This window comes from Chelmon rostratus, chromosome 15, assembly GCF_017976325.1.
Source record: "Chelmon rostratus isolate fCheRos1 chromosome 15, fCheRos1.pri, whole genome shotgun sequence".
In the NCBI taxonomy this organism is placed as follows: domain Eukaryota; kingdom Metazoa; phylum Chordata; class Actinopteri; order Chaetodontiformes; family Chaetodontidae; genus Chelmon; species Chelmon rostratus.
In genome coordinates this window covers 5,065,615-5,079,182 of record NC_055672.1, presented here as the reverse complement: position 1 = coordinate 5,079,182, position 13,568 = coordinate 5,065,615, and the positions used below count along the sequence as shown (strand labels likewise).

The 13,568-nt window shown below is 42.7% G+C and overlaps 1 protein-coding gene across 4 annotated transcripts in view; it reads left to right on the top strand.

Annotated features, from left to right (window-relative positions):
* Nucleotides 1-9,690, top strand: part of dnmt3ab (DNA (cytosine-5-)-methyltransferase 3 alpha b) — a 40,045-nt gene extending 30,355 nt beyond the window's left edge. For 2 of the 4 annotated variants that reach the window (XM_041954650.1, XM_041954653.1), the window contains 9 exons: nucleotides 1,877-2,060; nucleotides 2,174-2,258; nucleotides 2,651-2,796; nucleotides 4,077-4,167; nucleotides 4,305-4,453; nucleotides 4,775-4,875; nucleotides 5,600-5,669; nucleotides 6,122-6,240; nucleotides 6,386-9,690. In XM_041954650.1, the coding sequence (XP_041810584.1) occupies nucleotides 1,877-2,060; nucleotides 2,174-2,258; nucleotides 2,651-2,796; nucleotides 4,077-4,167; nucleotides 4,305-4,453; nucleotides 4,775-4,875; nucleotides 5,600-5,669; nucleotides 6,122-6,240; nucleotides 6,386-6,527 (1,087 nt within the window). In that variant the 3' untranslated portion in view covers nucleotides 6,528-9,690. The remainder of the gene's footprint in view (nucleotides 1-1,876; nucleotides 2,061-2,173; nucleotides 2,259-2,650; nucleotides 2,797-4,076; nucleotides 4,168-4,304; nucleotides 4,454-4,774; nucleotides 4,876-5,599; nucleotides 5,670-6,121; nucleotides 6,241-6,385) is intronic. The other 2 variants (XM_041954651.1, XM_041954654.1) reach the window with 1 other exon arrangement.
* The last annotated feature ends 3,878 nt before the right edge of the window (nucleotides 9,691-13,568 follow it).

The window sequence follows — 13,568 nt, the reverse complement described above, 5'->3', positions numbered from 1 at the left end:
AATATCTACGTCATACATACTTAAAACATTCTGCCAATTTGTTCAGCCGTTTCCCATGTTCAAATTATTTCTCTGACCTCCGATCTGCCGTTGCAATTTCCACAGATTATAAAATTGCTGGTTACTTTATCAAATTGCGTATGTGTGGTATTCCTATGCAAACAGTCCTCATGTGGTTAGCACTGCTCCGGTGTCCCCACCATCAAAACCATGCATGCTAGCTTAACTCTCTCCTAGCTTAGAACGACATGCGGTTCCCCGGGTGCCACATAATATACAGCTGTTATTCCAATACAGATAGCAGAATTGTGCCATCGTTGCACAAATGGAGTAGATAATAGAGGCTTTGTAGTGGTGTCACAAATCTCACAGCAGTGATGTCAGGCGCCATCGTGGAGGTCCAGTGGAGGAACGACTGATCACAAATATTACATAAAGTGTGGTTGTGTGTCAGTTGAATAGGCGGCTGTAAATTCGAAAGAAAAAGTCTGACAGAGTATCCTCACAGTATCCACACAGCTGGACTACGAGATTAAAGTGGAGGAAAATACCGCCGAGAACAGATTGAGCCTTGTCAGTCCCATGTCGGCGGCCGATCAGCAAACAGTGGTTTTCTGTGTGTTTAGAAGATGGCATTTGACATTTGGATGACATTTTGACGATAACTACCCGCCTCTCAAAACTCCCAAACCTCATTGAAAGCCATCAAAACTAGGCCTCATAGATGCAAAACGAAGATGCTGTCATTGTGAGGCCCGTTTCTGACCTCTGATTGATTCAGAAATTGATTTTTGGAAGGAGAGAGCTGTCAATCATTTATTGCACAAGCTACTTTAAAGCATAAGGCAACAAATCCCACTGAAAGACGCATTAGTCCCTTTCTCAGTGATTTTCGCCTTTCTCTGTGACACTCAGCCCCAAACCCTGCTGAAGACTTCAATCTTTAAAAACATGTCATGAATAGGTTTCACTTTCCAAAAACACTTATTTATTGGGCAGCGGAGGCAGACAGGAAGTGGGGGAGAGAGAGGATGCACACGCTGCAACCATTCGGCTACAAAGGCACGTACTCCCAGCTGCTTATGAATCTGGTGCTCTAGTGAGTATTTACAGCAGCGAGATGAATGGAACGTGTCACCCGGTGGGACGGTGTGGCTTACTGAGGTGTTTTAAATCATTTTTTGGACAACTTTGGAGCGCTGTGGCACAAAGGGATAAGATATATCAGGCTGTTCGTAGGATGAAGTCATTGCTTTTTTTTGTTTTTTGAGTGGGATGAGATGACAATAAGGGAAAATATGCAATATCACACATGCTTTTGATGACGTGTCTCAAGCTAATTTAAAGATGCCGCTGTCGGACTACAATGAGTGTGCTGTGGCATCACTTTACCAGGCTCCCAATAAGGTAGATTTATTTTAAAATGTGCACGACTGTTGCCGTTTCTGCACAAACAGGTGGTTCTGTGCTTTGTTGAACAGCTAGACAGCCACATACCCGTCTGAAAACAGCACAAAGACAATATATTGAACGTTTGACCTCATCAGCCGAATCAATTTCTGTAAATATCTGCTTATTCTGAATTTGATGCAGCAACATGTTTCAAACTAGTTGGGACAGGAGCAAATAAAGACTGGGAAAGTTGTGGACTGCTCCAAAAACACCTGTTTGGAACATTCCACAGGTAAACAGGTTGATTGATAGCAGGTGATAGCATCATGATAGGGTATGAAAGGGGCATCTTGGAAAGAGTCGTTCACATAGTTTGTTTGCAGATGATTGAAATCTGTTTTTATTTATGTCCCGACTGGAATCAGAGTTGTACCAGATTCACATGTCATCACTCGCACTAACTGACCTCGTTGGTTGTGTTCAGGTGTTTCTGTGTGGAGTGTGTCGACCTCCTCGTTGGTCAAGGAGCCGCACATGCAGCCATCAAGGAGGACCCGTGGAACTGCTACATGTGTTGTCAGAAGGGTGTGTTCGGTCTACTGGGGCGTCGCACCGACTGGCCCAGCCGCCTCCAGCACTTCTTCGCAAATAACCACGACCAAGATTTTGTGAGTAGCCCAACTTCTAGACCATAAACCCTTCTAACTGTCTCACTGAGGTGGTCTTTTCCCCTTGTGGCTCATTTTGTTTCCCCGCTCTCTCTCTCGGTGTCGTGTTTCAGGACACACCAAAGCTTTACCCCCCAGTCATGGTGGAGAAGAGGAAGCCCATTCGTGTCCTGTCGCTATTTGACGGCATAGCAACAGGTTAGACGGGAACTGGATCTTCTGATGTCTGGATGAAATGTTCTGTTCGTACCAATTTGTTCCAAATGCCCCCTTTCTTTGGTCAGAGCAAAAAGAAAAAAGAGCTATTCATCCGTTTAGTCAAGTCATGATTTATGCTCTTGATGGACCAGAAACATGAAAAAATGTTAAATCTTTTACTTTTTGCAGTGTGTTTCTACTAGTAACTTTGTTGTCTATCAATAATCACACATAAGAAATAATCTAATAACACCATCATTGAAGTTTGCGCGCTTCAGATGCTATATGAGTGTTAAATGGGGGATTTTGGGGTCATTTTCAACTCAGTGTTAGCATCTGCAGAGCCGTTAGCTTCCTGTGCTCTCTCTGACCTTTGACCCCGTCCCGTGCAGGGCTGCTGGTGCTGAAAGAACTCGGCATCGAAGTGGATCGCTACGTAGCCTCTGAAGTGTGCGAAGACTCCATCACCGTGGGTATCGTCCGGCATCAGGGTCGCATCATGTATGTCGGCGATGTGAGGAACGTCACGCGCAAACACGTGAGTTTGATTCTTTTCAATTCAGACAAGGAGTTGGTTCATACAACTCCGTAAATACACTGACTGTTTAATTATTTCAAATCTGAAAATAATGAATTTTAGTTGATGTTATTCAGATATTCTTGTGACATGTATCACAGCACACTCAGATCAGGCCTCCCTGTTGGGGTTTTTACTGCATTTACAGTACTGTGGTCAGCTCTGTGCTAACAAAGCTAACAGTTTGCAAGGATGAGGTAGAGCTGCATGCACAAAAGAAAAGCTCACTTGCTTTTCAAACATAATGAAAGACATATTTGGATTTGTGCAAATATCACAACGGCAACCTTTTCAAGAAGGAGGATGAAGGGATGAAAGAGGGAGGCCGTGTTGGTTAACATTAACGTATGCACGGCTGCATGTAAATATTAATGGAATATTTATTTTAATTAGCCATCCAAACAGCTTAGTAGGAGTAAGTAGGAATAATATTTTCTGCACACATTCATCAAAAAGGTTAAACACTGTTAATTTATCTGTGCAGAAAAGAGGGAACAGATGAAAAATGCTATACTGAGCTTCATCAGAGTGAGGTCGTCTCCAGCTGAGTTGTGGCTGAACTAAACCTGAAGGGAATGACAAATAGTAGCTGCTGTCACTCACGACTTTCCAATCAGTTTTGTTTAAAATAATCTTAATGAGGATTATGGGTAGTTTTGCATAATAAAAATATCCCAACACCACACACTGAATCATTTTATCCACCAACTGTCAACCTTTATTGATTGAGATCATCGAGGGGCGAGAAGGAAAGAAATTCCTAAAATTCTGTAATTAGGTTGGATGAATTAAAACAATGACGATATAAAATAAAATACAGTTATGTAAAACAATTATAGCCAGAGGTTGGCAGGTTTAAGGGGTTTAACCCTCCCAGACTTAAAATCTGGCGTCTCTCTTATGCCTGAGCATTAAGGTCACTGAACATGCCGGATGGACATTTTACTGGCATCACATTACATGATTCCCGACCACTGACAAAACCAAAATGTCATTGTCAAAGTGCATGAACTCATTAGAGGTAGAAACTGGAGACTAGAGCACACTAAAGACATGTTTTAAAGCGTCCTGGATGGCTCTGCTGGTGGAAGTGAATTGGCTCGTTTTTTCAGGATTTGTTGCACAGGACGCCTGGAAGCTGGAGTAATGCTGCATCGCTTCATCTTTCAACATGTCATATTCTACACTGTCTCTGTCTTCACCTGCTTGTGTTCCTGACTCTGTGTCTTACCTGTCTGCAGATACACGAGTGGGGTCCTTTTGACCTAGTTATTGGTGGAAGCCCATGCAATGACCTCTCTATAGTCAATCCTGCGAGGAAGGGTCTTTATGGTAGGTTTACAGCCGTGTTGTCTCCATCTGGTCAAAATTCAACATCCTGTCAAATGCCAACAAGCTGATGATGTGAGTAGACGAAGCATCATCAGTCTGTGCTTCAGCGCCATTTAATGACCCTCTCCGCCCCACAGAGGGCACCGGCCGCCTGTTCTTTGAGTTTTACAGGCTGCTCCACGAGGCTCGGCCCAAGGAGGGCGACGACCGGCCTTTCTTCTGGCTCTTTGAAAACGTGGTTGCCATGGGCGTCAGCGATAAGAGGGACATATCTCGCTTTTTAGAGGTCAGCTTCTCTCTGTCGGATGAACTTGTTGCTAAATAGCTTGTTTATCTAATCCTACAGGTCATAGGTAGCCATAGACTGAAGGCAGATATGATGGCACAGTGGCATAAGGGTTATGAATGCCCCCTTGTGGCACTAACTCATTATCTCTACACTCAGATCACTCAGTTTTAATGTGAACACATCTCTTGCTCTCCAAACTGCAGAGAGATATGGATTTAAAAATATCCTTTAAGGCCTTTTCACTACTCTGTTATGCACTGTATATAAAGCAGCAGCTTACTTTGGTGTCTTTCCTCCTCTGTTTTACTTGGATTTCAGTGCAACCCAGTGATGATCGATGCCAAGGAAGTGTCTGCTGCCCACCGCGCCCGCTACTTCTGGGGTAACCTTCCTGGCATGAACAGGTTGGTGTGTGAATGGTGAGGGAAGCAGCAGCCTGTGACATACACAACGGAAGAATAAACCCCATTAACAAGGGACGGCGTAAGGTTGTGACTATGCCAGTTATATATTAACCGAATTAAGAAGTGAATCATTTTGTGATGGTAAATGATGCTTTTATACGGCGCTTTTCTAGTCTACCGGCCACGTGACAGCATTCACACACACACACACACACACTCATACATGCAAGGTGCTAACTTGCTCATCAGGAGCGATATAGTGCTTTCTATCCAAAGCGCCCCGTGATGAGTCTTTGCTCACACACCGGGAGCAATTTGGGATTCAAGCACCAAGGACACTTTGACATGCAGACTGGAGGATCCGGGAATCAGACCACAAACCGTCTGACTGGTGGCCCGTTTGGAGTTGGCATCCAGGCTGCGTCTCCTCAGCGAAGCGTGATTCTGTCTGATTCTGGAACTGATCCTGGCGGATCGGTAGAAATTCTACTTTTTTTAAGTACATATTTTTTCCTGCGGCGCAACAAGCTGTGTGTAAATCTAATCAGGCACATCGTAATTGCCAATCATCTGTTTTAGAGGACTCAATCTAATCAATGCATGATCTTTCCAGACCACAATCATCGAAGCAGAAAATGCAGTTGCTTTGCCAAGCATCAGTTTTGTTAAATGAAGTCCAGACTTGTACATTAAGTCTTAATGTTAAATTGCGGCCTCTGTTGTTTTTGTCCTTTTTCAGGCCTTTGAGTGCGATGTGCAGCGACAGGCTGGACCTCCAGGGCTGTTTAGAACACGGCAGAACAGCTAAGGTACCTGTGTAATACTTTGAGCACACATATAGAAGTGCATGCATCACCTGTCGAAAGTCAGTGTGTAAAACCTCTTGGATGCTGTGGATCTTTCAGTGTTCGTCTTTGCATTCGTTGCATTGCATTAAGTTGGTGGAGGCTTTCTATTGTAAGTGCTGATTGCAGCAAGAGAAGTTATGTTTTCTCTGTCATCTCATGCATTAAAAGCCTGGGAAACCAGTCTGTGGCAAAGAAAAGAAAAGACATGACATATTTCATTTGCTCGCTCAAAGCAGCAGTAAGCAACTTTGCACACAGGCGGCTCCCAGTGGCAGCATGTGGTAACAGCTGGAAACACAATCTATCAATCGATCTGATCAGTGTTGCAGCAAATCTCAGGTTTTGACACGCCTCAGACCAGCTGATTCGACTCGCGCGCCGACATTTCTCCTGCTCCCTTTTTTCTCTGCCAGTTTGACAAGGTGAGGACCATCACCACCAGGTCTAATTCCATCAAGCAGGGCAAGGACCAGCACTTCCCCGTCTACATGAACGAGAAGGAGGACATCCTCTGGTGCACTGAGATGGAGAGGTACGTAAACGCAAACATTGTCCGCCAGACCGCCTTTTGCGGCTCTTTCCCCGACCCAAATCTGAAAATGATCTTCCTTATGTCTTCCCCTGTTCTGCTGCGCGCCCTCCTTCCCTCCCGGTCGCCTTCCCGCTTTCCCCTTCAGGGTCTTTGGCTTCCCAGTCCACTATACGGACGTGTCCAACATGAGCCGACTGGCAAGGCAGAGGCTGCTGGGCAGATCATGGAGCGTCCCGGTTATCCGCCACCTGTTTGCACCACTCAAAGATTACTTTGCCTGTGTTTGAGCGGCAAGAAAACTCGGAACCGTTTAGGAACTGCAACTGTACGTTGTGACTAGAAATAAGAGCCTTGATCCTCAAGTTATACTCTTGTATAATTTGCGAGCGAAACATTGACGTAGATTTCACATTATTTCTTGTATTTGAATTGTAATTCTTATTCTATTTAATTTTGATATGTCATTTTACCTTTTAGCAGTGTTATCAAGTATTGTTGATTTGTTTGTGCAAGCTATACTTGAGACTATGCTTTCTTCTCAAGACACTGAGACGGAAAAAGTGCTGAGCATGTTTTTTTTAAAGGAGACGGTGACGCGATGGGAAAGACCCGAGAGATAGGAAGCGGTTTTGAGATATGTGAAAAGTTTCTGCTGTGTGAGCGTACTGTACGTCGGGGCTGCGAGATTCCCACCTGCGGTGCAGCCATGCTTCCAGCTACTGAGCCTCACAGAGATGTGAAGAGAAAGGCGATTTTCTTCAGTGTCAGGAGAGCCGTGTCTCTAAGAATCCAAAACACCAGATCACATATACCTCTTTGTTTACAGTTTCTATACACAACTGAAGGTAATAAAGGTACTACTGTAATATGGTTACAATACCATGGTGCTCCAAGATGATGAGAAACATCATAGCCCATGTGGCACTACAACTTAAGACAACACGGAGCGCTTTAAGCTGTTGCTGGAAAAACATGTGTTGATGTTTTTACACTTTATGAAAAAAAAAATCTGTTCTGTGCCGTTTTGTTCACTTCAGAGGAGTCGGAGTGACACACAGTATACTGCAAAATAGACAGAGCATATCCTCTTTTCTGCATTTTACAGCTTTTATACAGTTTGTACTGGTGCTCACAGGCGTGGAGGCAGTTTGGAAACTGGTGCTCGTTAATCTCTCAGCCTTGCCACACTCAGGCTCACTACCTGGATCCGCACAAACAGAAAGTGAAGCTAGCCACATGGGAAATGATGTTTTCCGTCATTCAAAAAAAAAAAAAAAAAAAAAAAAAGACAAAAAAAAACCAGAAGATCAACGTCTGTGAAACTATTTTTGTGTTCTAGTTTCATCCTGACCAATGACATTACTGTACAACTGTTAAGGTGTGGTCGCTGGAGGGAGGGAGGCCGACTCCGCCCCTCAGCTTCCACCTCTCTCAACTGAAAAACTGTCAGGTGTAAATCCTCAAACAACATGGTGCGGCTTCACAAAGTTCTTCTACCTTTTTATAGCAATTTTGTGCTGTTTTATCAACATTATAAAGCACTTTTATATGTATACTTTCTTTTTTTCTTGATATTTTAAAAAAAAGATATTGGTTCTTGTGAATTGTTTTTTTTTTTTGTTTGGTTTTATGATGTGAACTGATCTACCCTCGTGTAATACTTTTTGTATACAGTAGGGCTGTGCCAATAGAAGTGAAAGAATGGATTTTGATATGTGAAACCCATGTTATTTGACTTGGTGTACAGTAGATGGATTGACATTTGTGACCCCTTCTCCCCCTTTCCTCCATCATCCATATTGTTCTCTGTTTGAAAGCAGCGATACAGTATGTTGCTACCCAGATTCAAAGAATGTCTATTTCTATTAAGATTGTAAGATGCGCGGCAGAGTTGAAGAACTGTGCCGCGCGTTCTCTGTGTAATATTTTGTCCCTTGTGAAGGACAGCCGGCCCAGATGAACCGTAGTCGCCATGTTGACAAAATTAAGTGCTGATCCAGATTTGGATTACGTTCACAAACTAAATTCTCTTGATTGTAACCTCTGAGCTGAATATGGAGGATTTAGGCTGCAGTTTGTCAAAACGAAAAACTGACACAGTGCCGGGCAACGGTGGTCGGCACTCAAAGAGTAAAGAGGGTAATAAAAACAGATGCTATCGCTTATCTATATCATATTTAAGATTCTAAATTTGAAATTTAATTTCTTAATGTAATTAATTTCTTAAGTGACCTTATTGCCATCATTTTTCTCCATGCACTCTGCGCTCAGTATGAGCTCTCGTGCTTTGTGATTTTTTAACTAGATGTTACCCCCCCTTCCTGCTATCATACTTAACAGCCCCTCACGTTTGTACATTTTGTACATAGAGTTTTCCGGTTGCTGTTTTCAATTTTTTTTTTTTGCTCTTTTTTTTTAATTACCTATGAGATGTACAAATATAATTCTTTGCTAATATATATCATCAAATTAGGGAAAAATTTAGGTTAAAAATAAAAATCAAGTGACAAATTTGATTCAAAACTTTGCTTTGCTACATTAGATGTAGGGAGACTCCAAGTCAACTTTTCTCGTACTGATTTGTTCGTGTCAAGTGAATCCAGATTTAGTGTCATGTGATCTTAATAGTGGCCTGCGGACAGCTTTAAGATGAGCGCTCTCAACTTCACTGCACAGCCCTACACGGTGGTGTTTTGTTCTGTTCTGTTCTGCTTCTGTTTTCTTTTGTAAGACTTTTAAAAAGAGGGATTGTAGGTGTTTCCGATGGTGCTAAACATTTTATCTAATCAAGAAAAGTATATTTGATTGGAAGAGAAATAAACATGTCTTGACAATGACTGTTTTTAAGTTCCTTGTAGTAATGGAAAAAGAACTATTATTTCACTCATATAAATATATTAACAAAGGCATTTTAACTTTGTACTTGAAAAAATAAGGATAACAAATAATGAAAGGTTTCCTATATTGTTTTAGACTAGAGATTGCTGTAGTTGGTGCTTATCTGTGGGAAAATTGTGTGAGAAAAAAAACGGTAATAACTTTTACTGTAGCATAATGTATGCTTAATACGCATTGCTTCTTAATCCTACATTCCATGCCGTACTATTCTCCATGTCTGTTTTCAAAATGTTGTTTTGAATTGATTGTTTTTTGGGTTTTTTGGTTTTTTTTTTAATCAGAAACAACATTTCATTTTTACTGTTCAAGGCAGGTCAATAATCCTATATTCGGTGATACTGTTGACACTCTGTGTGACTTTCTTTCTGTCATAACTGTTTATGGCCTATACGCTTTTCCTCAAGACCAGTTCGTACAGCAAATGTAGCAGTCATTCTCCACTTTGACCCCCCACCTCGCCCCACCATCCTTATGTTTAGTGTCCAGAGAGAAGATAAAGGCTCCGTATGTACTTGTGCTGGAGAACACTTGAATAAATGTATTGTTTTTGTGCAAAACCACCTCCTGTCCTTTTGTCATTCACATTTTTTCAGCTGAAAATGTGAAATCTGGAAGCATTCATCTGTAATATTAAATAGTCATTATTAAATGTGCTAAAGTTTTGTTAGGTGCGGTTAGTTAAGGACTGTGTGGCTACGCTTTGATCACTTTAAATTGAGCGTGGCCGGGCAACATATCATCATATGTTGATGCAAGTATTGCTGAATTCTGATTGGTGGACAGAAATATGTGACATCGCTTTTATTTCCAGCTCAGTCCCAACAACAACAAGTCAGCTTGAGGCACACAGAAAAAAATCTAACAGAAGGAAGTTTGTGTGAAAAAAGCTAAATTTAGGATGCCGTCGCTCATAAGAAGCTCACTGAGAAAAGAAACAGAAACATCTTTAGCAGCATGTTGACACACACACTCACAGACACTTTGAATTAATACGATTACCAAATGTTTCAGATAAACCGTCCACAGGGGTCATTATGATGTCACAGAAGTAAAAGCACAGGTGTGAATAATACATTTAATAATGGCTGAGTTCCATTTAGCTGCTTCAATTTGAGGGTCCTGGTACTGTGCATGCTGGCGCACTGTCACACTTGCTGCATACTAATTGTACATGATACTATTTGCTCATCCTCCTCCTGTTATGAACTATATAGACATACTAAACTTTTACTGCCACTTTAGAAAAGGGCAAAAGGAAAAAATCAGGATCATAATGTACTGTCTCATAATAATGAGAAATCGTGTGATAATGAGAAACTATATCTTAATTATGATACAATAAAGTCATAATTATGGGTAGTAAACCACTTGATAATGAAAAACTCACCTCAAGCGGCTTCTATAGACACATGATGTCATTATAATGATGATATTTTTGTAAACTGGATAATTCCAACCATAATTAATAATCACGTGACTCTGTTTTAGCTTCTAATTGTCGGGGGGCTGATAGATGAGCTGTGGATATTGATATTCAGCTTAGTTTCCATGCCATCATGCCCTCCGGCAGGGCATCTGTCTCTCAGTGTCTTGACACCTGGGTCTTCCCCACCCTCGCTGCTTTAAAGAGGGGTGTTGCCCTGCAGCTCCTCTGTGATGAGGCCTGGACATGTTACCACTCTACAGCCTTTCATCCAGCCATCGATCACCTGAGGACTTTATGGGTTTGCACTTACATTCCCTTCTAATACCACGTGCTTGTAAATTTATTATTTATCTGTTTTTGTTTTTGCTTCTATCATAATTGTGGCACATGAAGCCCGGGTCATGTAAGGTAAGACAGAGGAGTTGACTCTAAATATGTCGAGTTAGAGCTCATAGAGACATTAAAGCCATCAAATCCGTGATAATATCGATGATAATAAATTCTAATAATCTATTATGCAGCCCCGCTGTGCTGTTATCTTTATGTCACCCTCTGCCTCTCATAGTGGTACAGCCTCCTCGGAGTGGACACGCCCTAAGTCTGAAGTCATTGGTTGCGTAGGCGACCAAGCCTTCGCTCGGCGCCGCTGATTGGCGCGTCGCACCGTCGCACGGCCTGGATGCTGCGCGCTGCGTCAAGCTGACCACAAACAGACGGAGCGATAGCGGAAAACTGGCGATTGGCCTACAAATTAAAAGCATAATAAATGTGTTCAGCGTAGATCCCGGTGTGCCCTTTAAGACTACGCTCTTTTAACATAATGCTAGTGATGCAATGCAAATAGGACAGTTAAGCCAATGAAATTGTTGTATTTGATAAGATAAAAAATGGCCAAATCGCTGCAGACACATATTTGTGAGGGAGTAGCCATTGTATGTTTCAACACAACATTTCAGCGCTTAACAGTGCTTGCAAAAAAATAAAAAACACAAAAAAACACAAAAAACCCTAAATGAAAGAAAATTATCAATCAATAGATAGATAGATAGACAGATAGATAGATAAAGTAGCTTATTGATCCCCTAAGGAAAATTGCTGTGTCGCAACAGCAAATCACAAATACACATAACTTACACCAAGCTGACCTGTCATAAGAAAGATAAACACTATTTTAAAAATACATACACACTATTGTACTTGATGAAAATTCAATAGAATAACAATAGATTACAATAAAGATAAAATAGAGCCCTCACAGTGCAAATTAAAGCTAAATTTATTACAGCTAGATTAAAGCTAGATTTATTACTACCAATAAATCTGGTCTCAGACTTTGTTCTCAGTCAAATCACGCTGCTCCTCAGCAAAGAAAAACGGTATTTTATTGAGAAAGCCACAACCGGAAGTGTCGCCTGTGTCTCCTCGCTGACTTGCCGATGATGATGCTGCGGTCTGCTGGTCCGGGACCGGCCAGGAAGGCATCCATCTGGTGTGTGTATCTCCTTGGGAAGTGCCATCCACGGATCGTGTTGCATTCTGTTCCTGTCAGAAAGTGAGCGGAGAGCCGAGAGGAGCAGCAGCAGCAGCAGCAGGCCCACAGAGGAGGTACGTGCTCCACACCATCGGCGCTATTCTCGCTTGTTGCGGCTCAGTCTGCGGGGAAACGCTCTGGACACTTTGTTTCCATGCCCCCTGGCTGCACGTCTGGGTGTCTGCCTGCCCTGCCTGCTGTGGCTGCCACCCTCCCGGGATCCACACACTCACACTCACACACACACACCCCGAAGTGCAACTACACTTCTGATCCCGCTCAGATGGCTGTGTGATGGTAGCGTGAGGCCGCTGTGCGCCGTCAGGTAGCGGAGCCGCTGTTTATTGTGGAGGAGGGAGAGGAGGGACTGAGGAGGACTGAGAGTTGGGAAGGCGGTTTCTAGGTCGGTGATGACGGCTGTGCGGCCGATCATGCCGGATGGAGACCGGTTTCTTTGTGTCAAGTCGCACAAGTGGAAGTGTCATGATTTCACTGCGATCACACTGTTGCAGTAATATTGCATTATTTTCCTGGGAATTATTGTGTTTGATACTAACTGACATATACCTGAGATTGCATTTGATTTGCATTTGATAGATTTTAATGGGCAGGTGTAGATATATAAAGGAATTTACCCAGTGTGGTGCCAGGGCCTGTAGTTTGATAATTGTGTATTTAAAACATGTAGTTCATGCTGTAGTTGAATTTATTGAACCTCTAATCGATTTATGTTTTATTCATAAAGCAGCTTCTGTTCACTCGCTTCTTGCCAGTCTTAAAACAGGTAACACAGGCTCACCTGTTTATTATTGACTAACCGGCGGCAGCCTCCAGCGGCTGCTGAGCTTTACGCCCTCTGATATGATAATAACTTTATTCTAGCCTGTAGCTGCGTCCAGGCTTTGAGGCGCGTACATTAGTGCACGGACGTTTAAGGCTGAACCATCCTCCACATTATCACCCATCAGATCTGTGTGAAGGAGTCCATGCCATGCAGTAAAGTTGCCGCACCCTCGTACGTACGCATCCTGCGCGCACACATGCGCGCCAGCACGCAGGCTGGCCACACTCACACACAATACATCACATGGTTAATACGGTGGCGGAGAGGAGACGGGGGGAGGCAGATCTTGGAGTTTCTTTGTTATTGATAAATTGATCATCACTGACAGCGCTCGCATCCTTTTTGCGTGATTTTTTTTTGCCCGTGATGTTTGTGCTGTCAGAGCAGAACAGAGCGGATCATAGGAGTGGAGAAATACTGAGGTCATGAGGCCCCACCCTCACCCCCCCTCACACATAATTCACCCCCTGCAGTTTGGCAAATTCAATCTCAGAACATGAAGGTCTGATTCTCTACACTGAAAGACATAAATCATGGACACTTGTTCTTTTTTTGTGGATCAAAAGTCGTCCAACTTAAATCTACTGAGTCAGAAAAATTCTCTAATCAGTGTAGAGCTATAATCATTG